This window comes from Leuciscus leuciscus (assembly GCF_965113295.1).
Source record: "Leuciscus leuciscus genome assembly, chromosome: 1".
Classification (NCBI taxonomy): domain Eukaryota; kingdom Metazoa; phylum Chordata; class Actinopteri; order Cypriniformes; family Leuciscidae; genus Leuciscus; species Leuciscus leuciscus.
The window spans coordinates 19,493,383-19,518,414 of NC_138725.1; the positions used below are offsets into that span (position 1 = coordinate 19,493,383).

The 25,032-nt window shown below is 41.5% G+C and overlaps 2 protein-coding genes across 2 annotated transcripts in view; both read right to left on the reverse strand.

Moving 5' to 3' along the window:
* The window catches only part of LOC309500942 (uncharacterized protein), a 240,287-nt gene that overhangs the window by 212,345 nt on the left and 2,910 nt on the right, over window positions 1-25,032 (reverse strand). The gene's annotated exons all lie outside the window — the stretch shown is intronic.
* Window positions 11,839-24,991, reverse strand: LOC309509066 (uncharacterized protein; the record flags this gene model as incomplete). The annotated part of the gene is made up of 3 exons (XM_082183596.1): window positions 11,839-12,877; window positions 18,301-19,936; window positions 24,916-24,991. 3 exons carry the CDS (start codon window positions 24,989-24,991, stop codon window positions 12,808-12,810), a joined length of 1,782 nt encoding a protein of 593 aa, XP_082039722.1. The 3' UTR covers window positions 11,839-12,807.

A 25,032-nucleotide genomic window follows, 5' to 3' on the forward strand; every position in this document is an offset into this window, starting at 1 on the left:
AATTATTCAACCCCATCATGTCAAGCATCTTTAGTAATTAATAGAAAACTCTTTTGCTGTTCTGACCTGCTGCAATCGAGATATATAACCAGTACAATTATTGTACATAATAAGATATATGTACAATAACAATTTTAGGGAAAAAATAACATTATGAAGTCTAAAAAAATCAATTTCAATAGTAATGTGACATTGCGTTTAATTTGTCTTTTAATGAGATCTACTAATATATTGTTAGTGCCGAGAATTTTCACATGGATAAATGCATAGATTCGCGAAGTTTGCTTGTGGTATCTACCGTAATGGTCTGGTGGTTAGAACTTTTGCCAAGCATGTCAGAGGCTACGGATTCTAATCTGCACTCGTTTAGTTTTTAGTTTTTTTCATCAAATACAAATATGTTAACCAGTGGTTACAGTATATATCAAGCGTGTCGTTTGTGTGCATTTTGTTTTGTGATTATTTCACTTGAACAAATAGAGTCTCTGCAACGGCGTTAAGTGACAGATTGAAGCGCAGGTCCGTGTGAAGACTGTGTGCGAGCCACAAGAAAACACTGTATCCTAACAGAAAAACAACAACATATTTTAGTGCTAGATCGTCTCTTATTTAATAACATACTAAATTATTCTCTGCTAGTTAACTGGATATGTTTTATTTATTTGTATGAGGTAGCCTACATCCTACATGTCCCACCCGCAAATTATGCCTATGGTTTGTATGCTGCAACTGCCTTCTTCAAATCCCACCAGATATTTAAGGTGCAGTGTGGAGAAAAAAATCTCTGGTAGCCGAGGCACTCCTTAATTAAAATGTCTTTATTGAAGAAATGACATGTCCTAACTGGACGACTTTAAAATGCCCACGCGTAGCGGCATGGGGCCTTCTTCAGGGCATAATGAAGCAGATAGAAAACAGGTCTTATAATGACAGAGACATACAAGTAGAAGCAAACACACAGGTGCTAACAATCAATGTTGAAGATCTGCAGGTAATTGCTAGGACACGCCTCTCACATAGCTCTCAGCACCAAAGCTACAAGTCACAATAATTAACAAAAACACAGGCACCAAATAGCATGCATATATATTCATGCATATATTGCTAAGGCACACCTCTCACATGGTTCTCAGCACTAAAGCTGTTGGTCACAATAATAAACAAAAAACAAGCAACAGATAGCATGCATATACACTCACATTTACATTTACATTTACATTTAGTCATTTAGCAGACGCCCTTATCCAAAGCGACTTACAAATTAGGACTAAGTTCAGCGAGTCATCATAAAGAGGCAAAAGCAACAACAACGCAGGAAGTGCTCAAAATACGAAGTTCTGGTATTATTCAGAGTAGCATAAGCCTGATAAGTGATGTTTCAAAGGGAAAGGATTTTTTTTTTTTTTTTTTTATTTTTTTTTTTAGGTTAAGTGCTCACGGAAGAGATTGGTTTTCAGCTGTTTTTTGAATGTTGTCAGGGATTCTGCATTCCGGATGAGGGTGGGGAGAGCGTTCCACCAGCATGGAACTGTAAATGAGAATGTTCTGGAAAGTGATTTTGTGGCTTTCTGTGATGGAACCACGAGACGTCGCTCGTTGACCGATCGTAGGTGTCTGGTAGGGATGTAGACTCGTAGGAGTGAGTGAAAGTAGGAGGGAGCTGAGCCTGTGATAGTTCTGTAAGCAAGCGTCAGTGCCTTGAACTTGACTTGCCAGGTTGAGCTGCAGGTGGTGTTCCTTCATCCATGTGGAGATGTCCGCCAGACAGCTTGAGACCCGTGCAGCTACTGTGGGATCATCTGGTTGAAAGGAGAGGAAGAGCTGTGTGTCATCAGCATAGCAGTGGTAGGAAAAACCGTGTGCCTGTATGATGTGTCCCAGTGATGTGGTGTAGATGGAGAAGAGGAGGGGACCAAGAACTGAACCCTGGGGAACCCCTGTGGTCAGCTGATGTGCTCTGGATACCTCGCCTCTCCATGCGACCTTGAAGGACCTACCTGTGAGATAGGACTCAAACCAGTGGAGTGAAGTTCCTGTGATGCCCAGTGATGAGAGGGTGGACAGAAGGATCTGATGATTCACCGTGTCGAAGGCAGCAGACAGATCCAGGAGAATGAGGACTGAAGATTTGGAAGCAGCTTTTGCGATCCGTAGGGCTTCTGTGACTGACAGTAATGCAGTCTCAGTTGAATGTCCTTTCTTGAAGCCAGATTGGTTGACATCCAGCTGGTTGTTTAGAGACAAGAAGGATGTTAGTTGGTTGAAGACAGCTCTTTCAAGTGTCTTCGCAATGAATGGTAGGAGAGAGATAGGTCTGTAATTCTCTACCAATGATGTGTTTAGCGTTGGTTTTTTGAGCAGTGGAGTAACCCGAGCCTGCTTGAATGCTGTAGGGAAGGTGCCAGTGTGGAGGGATGAGTTGATGATGTGTGTGAGTGATGGTAGAAGTGTGGGAGAGATGGCTTGTAGAAGGTGTGAGGGGATGGGGTCAAGCGTGCAGGTGGTAGGGTGACTGGAGAGGAGAAGTGTAGATACTTCTTCCTCTGTTAGCGAAGAAAAGGAGGACAGAGGGGTATTGGCTGTGGAAGGGGTCGGTCTGGGTTCCTGTGTGTGTGGAGCTGAGAACTGACTGCTGATAGCTGTTGTTTTGTTGGTGAAGAAGGTCGCAAAATCGTCAGCAGTTAAGGAGGAGGCGGGAGGTGGTGGAGGTGGACAGAGGAGAGAGTTGAATGTCTTGAAGAGTAATCGTGTGTTGGAGGAGCTGTTGATCTTGTTGTGGAAGTATGAAGATTTTGCAGCATGAACATCAACAGAAAAGGAGGAGAGGAGAGATTGATACATACTCAGGTCAGATGCGTCTTTTGATTTGTGCCATTTCCTCTCCGCTGCCCTGAGTTTGGTCCGGTGTTCCCGAAGAACCTCAGATAACCAGGGGTTAGAGGGAGTAGTGCGTGCTGGCCTGGAGGAGAGAGGGCAGATAATGTCTAGAGAAGAGATTAGAGTGGAGCATAAGGTGTCCGTTGCGGTATTCACATCCAGAGATGAGAATTGTGAGGGTGGGGGAAGAGAGGATGACACGGCAGAGGAGAGATGGGAGGGGGAAAGTGAGCGCAGGTTTCGTCTGAAAGTGACAGGTGGTGGGGGTGGGGGTGCAGGGGTAGAGAGTTGTAGACTGAAAGTAATGAGGAAATGATCTGAAACGTGGAGAGGTGTCACCAGGATGTTTTCTGTGGTGCAGTTGCGTGTGTAAACCAGGTCCAGTTGGTTGCCTGATTTGTGAGTAGCTGTGGTGATGAGTCGTTTGAGATCGAAAGAGGCTAGGAGAGAGGTGAAGTCTGTTGCATGTGGCTTTTCGAGATGAATGTTGAAGTCACCGAAGACTAGAAGTGGGGTGCCGTCCTCAGGGAAAGTGGACAGCAGCACATCCAGCTCATCTACAAAGTTACCCAGCTGACCTGGGGGGCGATAAATGACTACAATATGGATTTTAATGGGGGTTGTAAGTGTAATAGCATGATATTCAAATGAGTTGTTGTTGCATAGAGAAGAGAGCGTGGAGTATTTGCAATTGTTAGAAACGAGAAGCCCTGTACCCCCACCTCTCCCAGACTGGCGAGGGGAGTGGGAGAAGGAGAAATTGCTAGAGAGAGCAGCAGGGGTTGCTGAGTCTTCTGGACGAATCCAGGTCTCAGTCAGCCCCAAGATACTAAGAGTAGAATGAGATGCAAAGGCTGGAATGAAGTCAGCTTTATTGACTGCTGACTGACAATTCCATAGACCCACGGAAAGAGAGAGAGGAGTATGTGAGGATGTGGGGATGGGACGCAGATTGGCAGTATTGCGCTGCCTATTGCGCGTGATGAAAGGACGGTGCCGAGAGATAACAGGAATGTATTGAAAGCACATGTTGATTAAGGTGAACAATAAGGTAAGTAGAGGGAAGAGAAAGGGAAGAGGCGATACGTAAGTGCCTTTCTGGTGTCCTTGCTCGGTGGAGTCGCGCAGGTAGAGTCGCTGGTCTTTTCCCGAGTCGGTCTTCACACGAGGAGGCTGAACACGAGAGCTGAACGCTTCCGCTGACGCTTCCGCGACAGCGCGCAAATTACAAAGATATAGGATAATGCTTTCACCGCTTGAGTGAGTACAGCTGTTTCGGTCGGGCAATTAAGTGTAAATAACGCGAAAATGTGGCAATTCCAACCTGCTAGGAGCAAAGGCTTAAGTGCAAATGTAACAATAATTTTAATTTTCACTCGCGGCTGTTGTTAATTGTGCCAACGCGTCTCTCTAAAATACAGGATTATGTGAAGTTAAAAATACAAAGTAACAATAGAATCGAAGATAGGCTTACCTTGACTAAAAACAACAATGAAATAACAGGGTGAACAGAGTATTCTGGCAAAAACACTTGCGCGTTCTAGCTGTGCCTCTAGTATGCTTGTCGCTGGTCCTCACGCTGTCGCACTCATGCACACATTGCTAGGACACGCCCCTCACATGATTCTCAGCATTAAAACTGTTAGTCACAATGTAAGCAGGAAACACAAGCAGCAGATAGCATACATATATTCATGTATACACATTCATGCATACATATACATATACAATACACACACAAAAAAAAGTAAGTAGTCACAGGAAAGAACAATGTTACAAAATCACAAAAAAGGTCTATAATCTATCTCCTCATTTAATCCTGGATAGTCCATTGCTTTAAAGCTCCATATCCAAAAGGTTTCATGTTGCAATAACTGTTTTAAAATGTCACCTCCACGTATTGATTTTTTAATAATTTCAATGCCCTGAATTCTCAAAGATGATGGGTCACTATGGTGTATTTCTTTATAGTGTTTTTTCAATAGTTTAGTTGGTATAGGATCTAATAAACATGTTGTTGTTTTAGATGAAATTATAAGTTTATGTAACTCTTTTTGTTCTATAGTTGTAAAGCACTGTAATTGTTCTTGCGGGGTGATAATTGAGGCTGAATAATAAGGCGCGATTGAAGATTGAACGTTTACAATTGTGGTTCTGATGCTTTCTATTTTCTCAGTGAAGAAGTTCATGAAATCATTACTACTAAACTGTAACAGGATATTTTGTTCAGGTGATGTCTGTTTATTTGTGAGTCTAGCCACGGTGTTAAATAAAAACTATATTTTTTTGGTTATTTTCTATTAGTTTGTGGAGGTGCTCAGCCCTGGCCACTTTTAGGGCCTTTTTATAACGTGACATACTGTCTTTCCACGCGATTCAAAAGACCTCTAAATTAGTTTGTTTCCATTTACGCTCTAAATTACGGGTTTCTCTCTTTAGAACACGCGTAGTATTGTTGTACCATGGTGCTTTAATTTTCTCTCTGACCTTTTATTAATTTAATGGGTGCAACAATATCCAGTGTTCCAGAGAGAATGGTGCTCATAGTGCTAGTTAGTTCTTCTAATTCATCTGTTTGTTTGGGTTCAGGCAGCAGCTGAGACAGATTAGATAAGCAATTTGAGAAATTATCTATCGTGGATGGAAGGATTGTTCTGCCTGGTCGATAACGCGGCGCCGCATGACATATTACAGCAGTACGTAATATGCAAGTTACCATATAATGGTCAGTGACATCATCACTTTGTGGAATGATATCTATATCGGTTGGATCGGTTCCATATGATATAATTAAATCGAGTGTATGATTAAGACGATGAGTTGGTCCGGTGACGTTTTGCTTGACCCCAAAGGAATTTAATAAATCTGTAAACGCAGCCCCTAACGCATCATTTGTATTATCTACGTGTATGTTAAAATCTCCAACAATTAATGCTTTATCGACATTGACCAATAGATCTGAGAGAAAATCTGCAAACTCTTTTAGGAAATCAGCAAAAGGCCCAGGCGGTCTATATATGGTAGCCAAGGCTAGAGATAATAGGGATTTTTTTCTAACATCTAAGAGGGTAACATTTAGTACTTCAAACAAGATAAACTTATAACCCGTTTTCTGAGTAACATTGAGAATATCTCTATAGATTGTTGCAACACCGCCGCCACGACCAATCAGCTCATGCTTATAGGAGTATCCAGATGGAGTAGACTCATTTAGACCGAAATAATCATTTGGTTTAAGCCAGGTTTCAGTAAGGCAAAGTACATCGAAGCTATTATCTGTAACTATTTCATTTACAATAACTGAGAAGCGGTTTTGTGTGGATATCTCGAAAACCGGGAGGGTCGGAGAGAGTAGAGAGAGTTCTTGGTCTAGACCTGACTCGCGTCTTCCGCTGCGGAATCATCCAGGCTTCGTAGTGGCGTGTTGGAGCCGGAGTGAACGAGACCATGGCTGATCGCGACCTCGACGCTCGGGACCAATGTTGAGAAACGCACGGAGTAGACGAGGTCGGAGTCAGCGGGTTAGTAACGTTAATCACTGATTTGTGTGCATCGGCGCGTGATGTTTCAAGAGCCAAACGGTGGTCTATCAGCTCGGCCTGTCTCACTAAAAGGTCGTGGATCTGTTTCTCAACAGCTTCCAGCTCAGACTGCAGTGCATGAAGTTCAAATGTGTCCTCACCTGCACCAAAAGGTAGACTACTTACATCTGATATATTCGCCATTTTAATAGATGGACAGTAACGTTAAGTTAGCAACGACGCTACCAGTGATGCTATCAATATTAATACTAATTTATGGCTGAAGTCTTGGATATAATGTAGAGTAGACGCACGACAGGTGAAAAAATGTTTGTTTGTAAGTGAGTGTGGAGAAGACGCGTTCAGCCATGATTCAAAGGAGTAACCTTTAAGAGTATCCGGCATTGGATCACTAATAGGCTTGAGACGCGTCTGCTCAACAGTCCGCGTTGTAACTATGAGGTGAGGAAAAGTAGAAAATGTTCGTTGTAAGTGAGTTTAAAGAGAAAATCAAGAATTATAAATCAATCGATGGAGCTCCAAAGACAACAAAGCGTTCAGACGCGACGCATCTCTAACAACACAAAACACTGCATTGACACACTGCTACAGTCATAAATCACATGGAACAGACATGATCATGCTCATATTAATGCTCATATTCAATGACTATGTTTACATGCAGCCAATAACCCATTCAAAACCAGAATATTAGCAATAACCCGATCGCACGGCTATGTAAACACCGGCAAAAACCCGAATATGCTCATATTCCGGTTATTAAAAACCCGAATATGATCCCTGGGGTACCCCTTTTCTAACCCGAATATTTGGTCATGTAAACGCGTATCGGCATATCCCCATCAAAAGGAACATTGATTTGTGTTCTGCACATGTTCTATTCACAGGGAATCTTGGTCTTTTGAGTAGAAACGGCGCATACAAAAACCCGCTTGCAGTATACCGGAAGTAAACAAGAAGTAGAGGTAAACATTGCGAGACGCAGCACAGCACCACACTTTTGGAGCGAGGAGGAAAGCGCAAACAAAGGCGATTGCTATCTGCCCCGAACTATTCATTATCCGCGTGTTGCTGCTGATGTTGTTGTCTTTGGATACAGGAAGAAGAATCGGAAATGACGCATATTGCATCTTAAGGTTGTCCGTACGTCCAGATGCTAACCGTGCGTCGCCGTTTACATCGGGATATTGCCAATTGATTACAAATTCTATGTATACAGGAGTAACTCTCTCAGCTCACGCATGTAAACGGGTTATTCCGAATGTTTCAGAAACCCAAATAGTGACCTTAACCCGACCATAACCCGAATATTGACAGCTTGCAAACATAGTCATTGTAACACTGTAATTTCTCTTACTTGTAGGCTGTTGGTGATTGTATCGAGGAGGAGGGCCTGTTCTATGTCGCTGACTGGCTTGTCTGGGTCCTTCAGCAGGAGGAAATAATCCAGGCCTGTCCACACTGTGAGGTGCTGCTGTTGGGTGACCGACATCAGGACCACAGCTATGCCGCAAGTGTGGACCACCCCTTCCTGGAAGCCAAAGAATAAATGGCATCGACGAACCTCATGAAGCCATCAGTTTTTTTCATCAATTTTTTTGCTGCAATCCAGCTTTTGGAGGGGGAATTTGCGAGGCACAAAGACACTTTCTGGCCTCACAACAAGATCACCCAAAACATGGAAAGGACTCTGGGCAGTCTAGGGGTGTTCAACAGCCTCTTTAGCTCGCACCCTGAGCATGCCAGTCTATTGGAGACAATAGCGATTAAAAAATTTGTAATGTGCAGGCTCGGGGCGGAAATCCGCGAGAGGAACAGGAGGCTGAGCAAACAGCAAAGCGCCATAGCAGCTCAGAGAAAGCTGCCCTCCTTCACGGCCTGAATGGAGCTGGGGCTAGAAGACCATATTGCTGTCGCTGTTCCTGTGGAGAGGTTTTTTTCTAAACATAAAAAAAGTTTAAAACAAGTATTCTAAATACTTTTTTTTTACCACATGGAACGATTGTTATTTTCCTTTTTACATTAGCTAACTAGAACTCTTTGTAACTTGTGTATTAACCGAAAGAGCCTTACCTCATTTTGAGGGGTACAGCGTCATAGACCTCCATTCATTCTGCACTCGCCTGCAAGTGCCCCCGCATGGACAGAGACGTGTTACTGCAGCCAGTCCAGAAACCGGAAGTAACCAGAGAGTGCTAATTCTTGCTATTAGACGTTATCTTATCTGATGCAGCCGACGTAAACATATGCCTGGAAAAAAACACCACTGCTGATAATGTGTGGTCAGATGCTGCATCTGATTGGCCCATGTCCTATGAATCAGACGAGTTAGAGACTGAGTTTAATGTTGACATTAACGTGATTGATGGATTTTGGTCAGATGCTCTGACAGAAACTGACTCAAGTGATGACGAATTTGTTGAGTGTCTTGGGGAGGAGCTCAGAGGTTGGGCAATAGACAGCCAAATACCACAATGCCATCTAAATGGGCTGTTGGGCATCCTGAGAAAACATCATTCATTCATATCTCCCAAAGGATGCCCGCACTCTTTTAGGCACTCCAACTAATTATGAGGCCCAGCAGATTGCTGGTGGCACCATGCCTTATTTTGGAATTGGGAAAGTCATTAGGCATGTGTTAAACAAGATAGAGTTAAACCTCTCCCAAAGGCCATTTATTTACAAGTAAATATTGATGGACTACCTTTATTCAAAAACAGCAATAAGCAGTTCTGGCCCATTCTAGGCTTGGTAGAGGAAGACAAAGCACAGCAACCATTCGTCATTGCTTTGTATTTTGGATCTTAAAAAAAAAACAGAGAATGTCAATCTGTTCCTAGAATCATTTGTGAATGAATATGGAAAGCTTAAATTAGAGGGTGTGAATGTAATTGGCGAATGTGTAGATATTAAAATTTCAAATTTGGCTTTCGTAGGGCTTTCGTAAAAAACATTAAAGCCCACAATGCATACCACAGCTGTGAAAAATGCACACAGGAGGGAACATGGGCAGAGTGATCTTTGGGTTCTTCTTTACCTGTCTCACCAAGGCTCTTCTCCCCCGATAGCTCAGTTTGGCCGGGTTCTGGTCGTCCCAAGCGTCTTCCATTTAAGGACTATGGAGGCCACTGTGCTCTTAGGAACCTTAAATGCAGCAGAATTTGTTTTTTATAACCTTGGCCAGATCTGTGCCTTGCCACAATTCTGTTATGATTCTCATTTGCTCTGACATGCACAGTTAGCTGTAAGGTCTTATATAGACAGGTGTATGGCTTTCCTATTCAAGTCCAATCAGTATAATCAAACACAGCTGGACTCAAATGAAGGTGTAGAACCATCTCAAGAATGATCAGAAGAAATGGACAGCACCCAGTGGCGGAGCCAGAGGGGGGTCCGGGGTGGCACTGGACACCCCAGACATGCGATTGGCCACCCCGGGTGCCACCCCAAAAATGTATTTGCTACTGGCAGTTGCTGATGCTGATTTAAAAAAATATATATACGTTCGCCAGCAGCGAGTGCGCACAGTTTTCAAACGGAAGAGCAGAGGGTGAGAGATGGTTGCAAGATACCGAACTTCACAGAATAAGAAAACATCACATTTGAAGTAAGTTTTTAAGGTTTAGCATCAGGGTGCCATCAAGCTGATGGAGTCCTATCGGGCCTGGCTGGCTTGTGGGACTCCTGAGGCAGCTGACGGGTACCGACAGGCCAAGCGGACTGCAGCTCGGGTGGTTGTGGAGGCAAAAACTCTGGCCTGGGAGGAGTTCGGAGAGGCCATGGAGAAGGACTATCGGTCTGCCTCAAAGAGAATCTGGCAAACCGTCCGGCGCCTCAGGAGGGGGAAACAGTGCCCTACCAATGCTGTTTACAGTGGAGGTGGGCAGCTGTTGACCACGACTGGGGATATCATTGGACGGTGGAAGGAATACTTCGAGGATCTCCTCAATCCCGCCGTCCCGCGGTTCATGGGAGTTTGCCCAACCAATCCACATGTGCTTTGTGGATTTGGAGAAGGCATTCGACTGTGTTCCTCGCGGCATCTTGTGGAGGGTGCTCTGGGAGTATGGGGTTCGGGGCCCTTTGCTAAGGGCTATCCAGTCCCTTTATGACCGGAGCAGGAGCTTGGTTCGCATTGCCGGCAGTAAGTCAGACTTGTTCCCGGTGCATGTTGGACTCCGGCAGGAATGCCCTTTGTCGCCGGTTCTGGTCATAATTTTTATGGACAGAATTTCTAGGCGCAGCCAGGGGCCGGAGTGTCAGGTTTGGGGACCACACGATTTCGTCTTTGCTCTTTGCGGATGATGTAGTCGTGCTGGCCCCATCAGACGAGGACCTTCAGCATGCACTGGGACAGTTTGCAGCCGAGTGTGAAGCGGTTGGGATGAGAATCAGCACCTCCAAATCCGAGGCCATGGTTCTCAGTTGGAAATGGGTGGTTTGTCCGCTTCAGGTTGGTGGAGAGTTCCTGCCTCAAGTGGAGGAGTTCAAGTATCTTGGGGTCTTGTTCACGAGTGAGGGAAGGATGGAACGGGAGATTGACAGACGGATCGGTGCAGCTTCTGCAGTAATGCAGTCGCTGTACCGGTCTGTCGTGGTGAAGAAGGAGCTGAGCCGCAAGGCAAAGCTCTCAATTTACCAGTCAATCTACATTCCTACTCTCACCTATGGTCATGAGCTGTGGGTCATGACCGAAAGGACAAGATCCCGGATACAGGGGACCGAAATGAGCTTTCTCCGCAGGGTGGCTGGGCGATCCCTTAGAGATAGGGTGAGAAGCTCGGTCACTCGGGAGGAGCTCAGAGTAGAGCTGCTGCTCCTCCACATCGAGAGGGGCCAGGGCATCTTTTCCGGATGCCTCTTGGACGCCTTCCCGGGAAGGTGTTCCAGGCATGTCCCAAAGGGAGGAAACCCTGGGGAAGACCTACGAAACGCTGGAGGGATGATGTCTCCCGGCTGGCCTGGGAACGCCTCGGTTTTCCCCCGGAAGAGCTGGAGGAAGTCTCTAGGGAGAGGGAAGTCTGGGCATCCCTTCTTAGACTGCTGCCCCCGTGACCCTGCCCCGGATAAGCGGAAGAAGATGGATGGATGAATGAATAGGCGTACACTGCATTAAAGGGCACCTATTATGACTCTTATCACAAGATGTAAAATAAGTCTCTGATGTCCCCAGAGTATGTACGTGAAGTTTTAGCTCACAATACCCAACATATCATTTTTTACAGCATGTTTAAATTGTCATTTTTTGGAGCTCAGAAAAACATGCTGTTTTAGTGTGTATCCCTTTAAATGCAAATGACTGCTGCTCCCGGCCCAGGGGGCGGAGCCTCACGAGCTCACGCTCAGAGCCAAGACAAACTCATGTAATAATATCAGAACAGAAACTCTCAGTTGCGATGTTCATTTAGACTCTGAGTCTGACAATAATGCCCAAGGAGCCAGATAATATATGCTGTATGGAGATAGAACAGGTATCGTTTAGTTTAATTTTGGTTATAACTTATTTGTCATCTGCTTTTATCCACTATTAACACAAGTCTGCTGTAGCAAATCCCGTCCGAATGATGACCAAAATATGCTGACGAGTTCAGTGAAGTTTATTGTACATCACACAAAAGATGAGCGTTAGTTTTACTCCAGAGAATCACTGTAAGAGCTGAATAAACACAGTAAAAGAAGTGTGCATTGAAGTCTTATCCATAAACTCTCTCTCTCCCTTTCATTATCATCAAAATCATTTCATACACAAAACACTCGTTACAACTAACAGTAAACAAATATATACACACTTTTTCAGTGGGTGCTTAATAAACTGGTAAACTTTATATCCGTAAAATGACTCGATGAGCTGTCATAAAGTGCATGCTCTCACTTTCATTTCTGCCGTGGTCAGTAACGTTAGGCCTGTCGCTCCTCTGGATACTGTAAGCTGGATCACAAACAGTACAGATTCATCCTTGAGTAACAACAAGAGTAAATGAAGACTGCTATGTTCATTCTTACAAATAACAACAAAACACCTCAATCGCTTAGGAGACATTATTGTCTACAGCTGCTCAAGCGTCGAAACAATGGCAGATTCTGTGTCCAGTTCACTCAGGGCGGGGTCTATGCTCAAACTGCAGTGTCAATCAACAGTCGTGGGAGGGGCCTGTGCAAAGTGACGTCACATTGCCCTGAATCCGAGAACAGCTTGTCCTGAGACACTGCTTATGATTTATGGGGATTATAAAAAAGCACTGGGTGGATTTTTATCATTATAGGATGGTTGTGAACACACAATGTCAACACACATTTATATTCAAACACCATGTAAAAGGGAATTTTGCATAATAGGTGCCCTTTAAGATGTATAAAAAATCTTCTCTCCGCTGTGGATCTTGATGTTTCATTCTGCAGGTTCTGGATCAATGGTGTTCTCTCTGTCCTCTCCTTCCAGATGCTTTCTGGCAGTTCTGCTAAAAACAAAAGTTTAATTTCTTACAGACATGATGCGAGAGGAATAATCAATATTACAAGTACTAAGGCTAATCACATGTTAAAGCAACACTGTAGTTTTTCAACCTTCATAATATATTTCCAAGACCCTTGCAATAGGTTGAATGACACGTCTGCCATAGCCTGACGAGGTCTGTATCGCTTTTACTGGCACTATGGAACTTTGGGGGTCGGGTAGTAACCCGAGCACAAAAAGAACTACAAAATTTGACTTGCAACTTGAAAATCGATTTTTTCAACTTTGCAGATTCATCTATGGTAGCTTGATATTATAATATTGACGATATATGGCTATTACCTACCACAGAAACATTGAATTGAATTAGCATATCCATTCTGTAAAACAGTAGCCAATAAGCTACTATGATGACGCTGGCTTGTAAACGTGAGCTACGCGATCTTTTGGCATTTAAAAAAAAAATAAAACTCATGAAATTATATTCATTTGACATGCTGAAATATATGCCACTGTACCTGGGATAGGGCTGTCACTTTATGTTCGAAAATCGATCGGACCAACCAACACAAGTTTCGAAAACGAAAATAGGGAACCAATTTTAATGGTCTTTTCTCGAAGTGCGCCCAGCTCGTAATGATACGCCCGCAGCGAATGCACGTCACACAGCAACTGCAGGCTCTGACAAACACGCATAACAGCAGATTATACTTCTGCATAATGTTTCTCTTTTTACTACAAAAATGTGAATTCTTCCAGTATTCAGACAGTCTCATGCTAATCCTAAACACAGGCACGTTGAAGCCTACAGTAATGTTTTTCATTGGCAGTCTACTGCTTATTGTTTTTCGAGAATGTTGCACTCCTGTTTGTCATTGTGCACGAAACTTCACGGCAATAAATCATCAGGAATATTTGCTGACGTGTGCGCGTCTCAAGCCCCCTCTTCACGTTCGTCCTAATGCCTGTTAGTTGTCCGTGGATTTGCCCATATTTGGCGTTTAAAATGGAAACGTCTTTAGACATGGAAATCGATTTTACAATCGATTCAATGAACACTTATGTCTCAAAAATCGTGAGAACAAGATGTGAGAACTCCTGCAGAGTTCGGGGGTATCGGCTTGTCAACAAATGCACATGTATCCTCTGGTGTAACCATGACAGATTTTACGACAGTACAACAGTGTTGTTCAATAAAACCCAAATTATTACTTACTTTGATATATTATTTGAACCAATTATTGCTTGTTATTATATATTTGCATTTTAATGGCTGTTGTTTCACTTGGACATCTTTTTTGTTCAATTACTCGATTTATCGGTGGAATAATTGGTAAAATACTCAATTACTAAAATAATTGATAGCTGCAGTCCTACTTTACTTTTTCTTTAAAAAAGGATTTCATTTGGAGTTTCACTACTGAAGTCCTCTGTTTATTTATTTCATCTAGCTGTGCTGAACAGAAGCCCAGAACATGTGGACATATTGACATTCAGAACATGCTGACTTTCTCAGCCTTACTATTGTTATTACTAATATGTACTGTTCTTTTATTTTTATTTTATGTTTGTATACCATTTTTTACTAAATTAGTCAATAGATTAATCGATACAAAAATAGTCGTTAGTGGCAGCCCTAGAAAAAAACTATTATGGAGTGGAAATGGCTTATAAGTCAATAAGCGGTCCTCTGCTGCCATCTACCGTTTATAGTACATTTTTAAATAAATATGTTGGTTTGCCAAGCGTAAGTTTTCCTAAATTTTGAAGCATTTGGTTTTACAAATGCGGACAATCTTTGAAGTATGAACAAATCATGGTTTTGTCATTGTTGTCAATGACAAAACCATGTTGTCCTACTTTAATCCTATGTTGTCCTACTGTTAGTTTAACTGCTTCTATTGTTCTCATTTGGATAAAAGCGTCTGCTAAATGAATAAATGTGTAAATGGTTTTGGTCATCACATTAAAACTAGAAATCACATTAAACTATATAAAAAAATTAAGTGCTGGAAAAAGTGTGATGGACTTGAAAGTCCTTGATTAGTGCTTGAAATTTACTCTCAAATGGATGTACGAACCCTGAAATGAATAATGTAAAAACATTTGTCTATTTCACTCACACGTTTATTTTTTTTGCGTTTTTGGGAGGAGTAAAATTTACATATGTGGTTTCAACAACCAGATGCATTTACACTAGGGCAGTAGTACTCTGAACTCGAGATTGTTTTTCTATGGTCTCGGACTCGCTGGTATTCGACTCGGACTTGTCTCGGTCTCAGCCACTGGTCTTGCCAAATATGGCTTTTGGTCTCAACCGAGTCCAGGTGTCTTTATTATGTTCCCAGTAAGCACACTCGCTGCAACGTACAGTATGTGTGCTTACTGGGAACATAATAATATTGGAGGGAAAGTGAAACACTGGCCACCTAATAACTAGTGATGGCATTTTGGCTCTTTTTCGGCCGGCTTGTTTGACTCAGTTCACTGAAAAGAGCCGGCTCTTTTGACTCACAAATGGCTCTTTAAAAAATAAATGTTTTAACTTGCTGAAAGTCCACCGCTAGTGCAACCTGAATATTCACATTTTGAATTGTCCATAACAACAAATGTGCCTGCTTCCCTTGCATATCTAATTAATGGGCAAAATTTTCAGACTTTTTTTTTCTTACCTTCTTTTTTTATATTTTATTTTTATGTGGATGTTATTGAGCTTGTAGAAGTTTAGCTCTTGCTTTCTTCTGAACATCTCACTCTGAATGACATCTGAACATTGCCCAATGTAATTTCTGAGTCATATCACTCCATAATCTGCATTTCTTTTAAATGCCTATTCCACGAGTGGTAGGTTCCAATGTCTGGCTGTATTAAAATATAGCTAATACCGAAAAAAAATAATAATAACCCAGGCAGTCTCATCTACGAGACGTTTAGGCCTCCTCCAATAGTTGACAGCTGGGCACATAGCTTGTAGGTTTGCTTAGAGGCAAACTTTTTTCCATTTGATTGGTTCAACTGTCACCCGCCCGAATTTAATTACAGGGGTCATGACATGTTTTTTTCTTTTCTTTTATTATGTTCCCTTAGGTGCAATTATAGTATTACTATAGTTTTTTGGACAAAAAAACGTTTCAAATTGAGTGATTTATGACCTTTTCCCATCCTGTTTCTCATGCTCTGATTCAAACAGTCTGTTTTGGGGGTGTTTCCCCTTTAGGAGTTCAGTGTTAACGCCCACTGTTATGATTGGATAACGTCAGTGCCTATGCATCAATTGTTAACGCCCCCTTGTCAAAACATGTGGATTTTGCGGAGCTGTGTTTACCTTTACCATAGTAACGGGTGATGCGTGCGAGGCTTACAGTCTATGGTGCGAGACGATGGCGATTGCAATGATGTTTGAGTCGGAATCAGAGGAAATGAACCATCAACACAACTAAGAATGCATCAGCCCGTGTGAAACTATTTTGTCAGTTTCACAGCCTACATCTTTTAATAGCCTACGGGGCATGAACATGACGGTAATGAAAACAATAAGTAGGCTAAAAAACACGGTGATTATTCATTATGAATTAAACTGCAATTAACGTTTTAATAAAGTTTAAAGTTTTAAATAGCCTACATTACTTACAGTTTGCGTCATCGTTGTTGAGCCCAGAATAGTCCACACGGCCTTATCTTGTACAAAACTTTTCTGGCAAAGCCAGCATCATACTGCGATTGTTCTCAACTGTCACTCATCCTTGAAATGTGGAAAACACACACTTAAATTAACACTGCCGTGACTGGGACGTCCACAAAAAATAAACTGCATCCATCTTCCCCTGACGTCTGGATCTTTCAGCAGCGTATATTATTCAAACATGTTGTTTGTCCACAGCCAGGAACAGCACATCTGTGTGACATCGCAATCTTCTTGTAAACAGACCCACTCGCTGCACGTCGACTGAACACATGTGAAGCGCGTGACAGACGCGATGATGAAATGAGGTAGTTATCTTGCGCTTGAAGCGTAGTTGTCAACGCTGGAGGCGGTCATATGCAAACGACTGCTACGTCACTTCGTACCGTGACGTCACTTCGTACCGTGACGTCACTTCATACCATGGATCCAGAACGAGCTGTATTTAGAGCTTGATTAAATAAATGATTCGTTTATAATGGGGAGGACGTCTTAAGCTATGAAACTAGCAGGACGTTTTAATGGTACAAAGACCTCTTATATACCAAAAGATCAAGGCAAATTTGGTTTCTCGTGTCATGACTCCTTTAAAGTATTATTTTTCGTCACGTCATCCGCCCGATCCGCATCTCTAGTGTGTGTGTGTGTGTGTGTGTGTGTGTGTGTGTATGTGAGAGGGAGAGATTTGGCTCGGCCCTCCCTCATTCATGCAGTTTAATTGGTTGACATCACGTGTATGATAGACAGGAATAGAATGTGAGGCTGATCAGACAGTCGAAACAAATGTGTGTGCGCCTTTAGGCCTATATAATTATTTTGTTGTTGTTCTTTGAATTAGTCAATTATTTTAAATACAATTAAACTCATTCATTATTTTATAATACAATTTTTTTTCAGGGAAGGCATAAACCAACCATAGGGGTACACTCTGTAATACTGGTCACTTCTTTTCTACCCTACTGTACATCTGGAGTGAAGCTATATTGTCATTTAGTTGCTCAAAATGTTCAGTACTAGTACCTAGGAGTGGTAATAGTAGTGGGTTGGTGTTTATATATCAGTTCTAACACTGCTATTGTGAGGTATCACCATATGTCATCATTCTGTTTTCTTTAGATTAGAAGATTATATGATATCAAGGGAATGTCTTTATTTAAAAGTCCTGGGTGTTGTGACACTGCTTTTGCTTTTAGATCAACAAATAATAACCCAAAATGATTGTCTTGATAATGTCATGCATACATTTTATTTATTTTTATTTTTTTCTGTTCTGGACTCGGTCTTGGCTCGGACTCGAACCTTTTTGGACTCGGTCTTGACTTGGACTCAACAAAGGTGGTCTTGACTAAAGCCCTAATTTACACTTTTCCAGACCTCCTCATGAAGTTGTGACCACCTGTGAGTTGCCGGGGAAAGTTCAAATTGCCGTCTAAAGGTTACACGGTTGTTGATGGGCCATGTTTCTCATGACATTTTCTTTTTACTTTTTTTTTTAAGATTTATTTTGATTGTATCTAACATGTCCTGTTCTGTAGACATGGTTATTATGTATTTAGTCATGTTGTACCAGTCCAATATGACTGTCAGTTGAAATAAACCTTGTGTTGTAAGAAAACTTGTTTTATTTGTTATGAATCTATTTGGATGCGTTTTCCCATAACTTTTGTAATTTTACATATATTTAAAATATCAAAATGAATATCAATGTCACAATATCAAATTTTGTCAATAACGTGCACCCCTACCTTGATCTCAGACTGTGTTGATGTAGTTTCTCCACTGTGTGGATCTTCATGTGTCGCTTCAGGTGACTTTTAAAATAGAAACTCTTTCCACACTGATCACACGTGTACGGCTTCTCTCCAGTGTGGATCATCTCATGTGTTGTTTTATCTGCCGACTGAATGAATCTCTTGTCACAGTGTGAACACTTGTAAGGTTTTTCTCCAGTGTGGATCATCTCATGTCTTTTTAGACTTGCCGACTGACTGAATCTCTCGTCACAGTGTGAGCACTTGAAAGGTTTTTCTCCAGTGTGAATACTCTGGTGCCGTTTTAAACTGTCCGCTCTAGTAAAAGTCTTCTCACACTCAAAGCACATGTACTCTATCACACCATTGTGAATTTTCTGATGTTCATGTAAAGTGTGCCGCACTGAAAAACTCTTTCCACACACAGAACATGAATGCGGCTTCTCCTTCATATGAACTGTCAGGTGTCTCTTCAGGGCATATGTACAGAGAAATGTTTTGCCGCATTGATCACATGTGTATGGCTTCTCTCCGGAGTGAATCCTCATGTGAAGATTAAGAGTTTGTTTGTTTGAGAATCTCTTTCCACACTGATCACATGTGAACGGCTTCTCTCCAGTGTGGATCCTCATGTGTAATTTATGGTGTGAAGATTGACTAAAATCTTTCCCACATTGATCACACTTAAATGGCTTCTCTTCAGTGTGAACTCTCATGTGAACATTAAGAGTCTTTTTGGTTGTGAAACTCTTCCCACATTGATAGCATACATGCGGCTTCTCTCCAGTGTGGATCATTATGTGTTGCTCAAAACTGTGTTTGCTTGATAAACTCTTCCCACATTGATCACACTTGTAAGGTTTTTCTCCAGTGTGGATCCTCTCATGTCTTTTCAGATTTTCTGACCGACTGAATCTCTTGTCACAGTGTGAACACTTGTAAGGTTTTTCTCCAGTGTGAATTCTCTGGTGCAGTTTTAAACAGTTCGCTCTGGTAAAAGTCTTCCCACACTCAAAGCACATGTACTCTCTCACACGAGTGTGAATTTTCTGATGTTTATGTAAACTATCCAGCTGTGAAAAACTCTTTCCACACACAGAACATGAATGTGGCTTCTCCTTCATATGGACTCTCTGGTGTCTCTTCAGGTGTGATGCACAGCGAAATGTTTTGCCGCATTGATCACATGTGAACGGCTTCTCTCCAGTGTGAATCATCATGTGTAATTTATGGTGTGAAGATTGACTGAAATCTTTCCCACATTGATCACACTTAAATGGCTTCTCTTCAGTGTGAACTCTCATGTGAAAATTAAGAGTCTGTTTGGTTGTGAAACTCTTTCCACATTGATAGCATACATGCAGCTTCTCTCCAGTGTGGATCATCATGTGTTGCTCAAAACTGTGTTTGCTTGATAAACTCTTCCCACACTGAGTGCAGGTGAAAGATTTCTTGGCTCTTCCTTTCTTTAAAAATGTATTTTTAGTCTTTGAGCGACACAAAGTTTTTTCTCCAGGTTTGACATGATGTTCCTCCTTCACTTCACTCAGTTCTTCTCTCTCCTCCTCCACTTCACTCAGTTCTTCACTCTCCTCCTTCACTTCACTCAGTTCTTCACTCTCCTCCTCCACTTAATTAAAAGAGAAATATAATGTGAAAGGACATGAAAGTGAGCCCTGATGTAATAGCAGAAAGTAGACAACTGCTATAAAATATTATGATAATCCGATGCCTTTTTATAAATTGATTATATGTCCTTGAAACTTTTAGAATAGAATAAACCTAGAATTAGAAAAGGGATTAGAATAAACTGCTGCTTCGATGTACAGTGAGGAAAATAAGTATTTGAACACCCTGCTATTTTGCAAGTTCTCCCACTTGGAAATCATGGAGGAGTCTGAAATTATCATCGTAGGTGCATGTCCACTGTGAGAGACAGAATCTAAAAAAAAAAATCCAGAAATCACAATATATGATTTTTTAACTATTTATTTGTATGATACAGCTGCAAATAAGTATTTAAACACCTGTCTATCAGCTAGAATTCTGACCCTCAAAGACCTGTTAGTCTGCCTTTAAAATGTCCACCTCCACACCATTTATTATCCTAAATTAGATGCACCTGTTTGAGGTCGTTAGCTGCATAAAGACACCTGTCCACCCCATACAATCAGTAAGAATCCAACTACTAACATGGCCAAGACCAAAGAGCTGTCCAAAGACACTAGAGACAAAATTGTACACCTCCACAAGGCTGGAAAGGGCTACGGGGAAATTGCCAAGCAGCTTGGTGAAAAAAGGTCCATTGTTGGAGCAATGATTAGAAAATAGAAGAAGCTAAACATGACTGTCAATCTCCCTCGGACTGGGGCTCCATGCAAGATCTCACCTCGTGGGGTCTCAATGATCCTAAGAAAGGTGAGAAATCAGCCCAGAACTACACGGGAGGAGCTGGTCAATGACCTGAAAAGAGCTGGGACCACCGTTTCCAAGGTTACTGTTGGTAATACACTAAGACGTCATGGTTTGAAATCATGCATGGCACGGAAGGTTCCCCTGCCTAAACCAGCACATGTCAAGGTCCGTCTTAAAGGGGTCATATAATGCCATTTTTGTACAAGCTAATATGATTCTTTAGGGTCTAAATTAAAAGTTTGTAATATACTTTAATTAAAAATTCTCATTAGTATTGTAAGAAAACACTCATTTTACCTGGTCAAAAACAGCTCTGTTTTCAGCACGCCGTTTCAGTGCATGTGTCTTTAAATGATAATGAGCTTTGCTCACCCCGCCCCTCTGTTCTGTGGGTACACCGTATTAGACATTCTCTGACCGTATCTAACACAATAACCACGTGTTATTCGTTATAAACGTGGGATTATGAATTATATTGAGAACGTCGTACATAGAAAACATGCCGTAATGTACCCTGAGTGTAAACCTTAGACGCATTCATCGTGAAGCCTGCAGCAAGGTTTGCAAATTTCGCAAAGATTAATATAAATACTAATATAAAGGTTAATAAAACATTACACTCACATCTTCTGGAGGTTCAGCAGGAACACGTTGGTACCGATCCGTTTTTTCTCGTTTGTGAAGCTGTCTGGTGTGAAATGATTCGCGCAAACATGAAAGCACAGACGATCGTGGGGAATCCCCGTGAGGGAATCCCCGCGTCAATCCTTTGGGCATATTGCTTCAAAAACAAAACTCAGCCACTGCTTCTTCAACGGCTCGGATTTAGGAACATCCAAATGACTGCTGTGTTCCTTATTACATCTAAGAACAGAACACCACAATCGCTTAGACGCCATTCTACTCCAGCATATCAACAATGGCGGACTACTATGACGACGGCTGTCACAGCTTGCTCAGGGCGGGTCTTGTGTTGAAACACGGCTGTCAATCACAATAGCGGGAGGGGCGTACGATCTTATGACGTCACAATATCGAACGGCTTGATTTCAGAGATGGTCAAACATATAAGGAGATTAAAACAAAACCACTGGATGGATTTTTATCATGATAGGATGGTTGTGTACAGGCACTGCCAACAGACATTTCAGTGCAATCAACTTGTAAAAGTGCATGTACCATTATATGACCCCTTTAAGTTTGCCAATGACCATTTGGATGATCCAGAGGAGTCATGGGAGAAAGTCATGTGGTCAGATGAGACCAAAATAGAACTTTTTGGTCATAATTCCACTAAACGTGTTTGGAGGAAGAAGAATGATGAGCACCATCCCAAGAACACCATCCCTACTGTGAAGCATGGGGATGGTAGCATCACGCTTTGGGGGTGTTTTCCTGCACATGGGACAGGGCGACTGCACTGTATTAAGGAGAGGATGACCTAAGTTTAGTGACAACATGTTACAATGATTACATGATACAATGACTAGTAGGCTAACTGTTTGTATTGCTTAACACAAATTTAACGATTTCAATTCAATACTTGGGATTTGATTTAAATCTTGATTCAATACTGACTAATTTTGGATAAATATTAGGAAGGCTACAGTAGATAGCCCACATGTTATTTTTTTCTCATGAAAAAAAAAAATCACATAATGCTATGTAACCATATATGAGCCCTATCAGCTGGTATTATTAAAGGTTACAAATAACTAATTAAATCAAATATAATGTGGTTTTCATTATAATAACAATTATGTAATGACACAAGTACAAATATAATAAATATGTAAAAAAGTGCAGTGCACATATTCAGCAAAATACTCCTCTTTATCGATTTGTTTTAGTCATCTAACATGCTGCTGGTCATTAAATGGTTTAAATGTAACGTTCTGTGACACAATTGTTCTCCTGTTTCATATCAAAAGTAACCTGCTCTGTCTTGTTTGACGGTCTTCGTGTCCTCTTTGCTCCGCGATTTTTCTCTGCGTGAGAAAACGGATGTGTGGCGTGAGCGTGTGAAGAGTCTCAAGCTGAATGCGTCGAGTTGGCAGCTCTGCTTTTCATTCATTTCATGTTTTATTTCATTCTTTTGAGAAAGAAATGAAAAGGAGCAGAAAGAAGATAAACTTATAATATCTGCCCCTTATCAACATAAATTAAATTACAATTCCAAAGAGGTGCGCTTACAACACGTCTACTTTGCAGCACATATACAAGGTCATAAATCAAATATCACATTTTCCTGCTAAATAGCAGCATTATATTTCTCTATTAGTAATGCTTTTACACACTTCTTGAAAACAAAAAAACGATGTTGAGGTTTTAATTTCAGGTTTAGATTGTTCCACAGACTGACACCTTGTATTGAGACACATCTTTCCTTTGATTTTGTTCTAAACTCGGGTTTCTGAAATACTTCAGTTCCTCTTAAATTGAATCTACTAACTCTCTTGATGAATCTGTTTTGCAATTTATCAGGTAATGTTTTCAGGTGAGCTTTATACATTATTTTTAGAAGACTATAATCTAATAAATCATTGAATTTTAAGGTTTTTAATTGTATAAATATTGGATTTGTGTGGGCCCTATGTTCACTTCCATTTACAACGCGAATGGCACGTTTTTGTAATTTAAAAACTGGTTCTATATAAGTCTTATTTGCACTTCCCCATGCTTCAATGCAATAGGTCAGATGTGGAACAATCAATGAATTATATAACAAAAACCAGGCACATTTATTAACAGATTCTTTTACCTTGCTTTTAGAAGCGGGATGGATCCGGATAGATCGGCGGCGGTCATGTAGGCGGCGTTCCTCCTTCCACCATGCTGCTTCTCCATGTGAGGACTGTTTACATTAGACTAGAAGTGCACACCGGCCGCATGCTTATACATGCATTTTTTACATCAGAGTGCGCACGTGTTTCGCGCAGCATATACGCAGTGTTTGTTTAAGCGGTTGATGGAAAATAAGCTATAATGCGCGTTCTAAAAATCTCAATTCAGATCTATTATTTTTCACGGTATTTTGAAGTACCGTGTATTATTTTTTCACGGTATTTTGTTTGTAAATGAGAAGTGGTTCTCAAACAGTTTACCTGGATAAATAAAGGTTAATAAAGGTTAATAAGTGCCCGCGATAACAATATCGTGCATATTCATTACCGCGATTTATCGCATTACCGAATACCGGCACATGTCTAGTCGAGGCTGGGTCTTCCAACATGACAATGACCCGAAGCACACAGCCAGGATAACCAAGGAGTGGCTCTGTAAGAAGCATATCAAGGTTCTGCCGTAGCCTAGCCAGTCTCCAGACCTAAACCCAATAGAGAATCTTTGGAGGGAGCTCAAACTCCGTGTTTCTCAGCGACAGCCCAGAAACCTGACTGATCTAGAGAAGATCTGTGTAGAGGAGTGGGCCAAAATCCCTCCTGCAGTGTGTGCAAACCTGGTGAAAAACTACAGGAAACGTTTGACCTCTGTAATTGCAAGCAAAGGCTACTGTACCAAATATTAACATTGATTTTCTCAGGTGTTCAAATACTTATTTGCAGCTGTATCATACAAATAAATAGTTGAAAAATCATATATTGGGATTTCTGGATTTTTTTTTTTTAGATTATGTCTCTCACAGTGGACATGCACCTACGATGACCATTTCAGACCCCTCCATGATTTCTAAGTGGGAGAACTTGCAAAATAGCAGGGTGTTCAAATACTTATTTTCCTCACTGTATATGTATTGAGTGATTATAGTCAAGGTATTAATCAATATTTTTTCCTTCTAAATATCAAATGAGTTGAATGACTTCTGTGAGGATTTTACTTCGTTATAGAAGTTACCAGTGTGATCACTGAAATTTTATTTTCATGTATTCTTTAATGTCTGTAGTTGATATTTGAATGAAGTAACAATGTTTGCTCATTTAACTCTGCTTCAAGAAATGAAATAAGGAAATGTTTTGTGTTTGAGAAAGGTCTTCAACATGTTAAAACACATAGGGGTTATTGAAGTCTATACTGAAGTCTGATGGCAGAACAATGAACGAGTTCAACCCAACATAGTTGCACAGTTACTTTTCGAGAGAGAACAGGTGGATATCGAGCGGCTCATGCAAAATTGTAACACTGATCTTGCACGTAGAACATTAAAATATACCTTTGTGTGCTATCGATTTGCTGTACATTTCACACGATGGGAGGGGTTGTTGAGGTGGGGTGGGGGAGGTGCGGGGTCACGGGGCAGCAGCGCATGTATCATGGGGGTCGCGGACTAAAAAAGTTTGGGAACCCCTGGTTTAA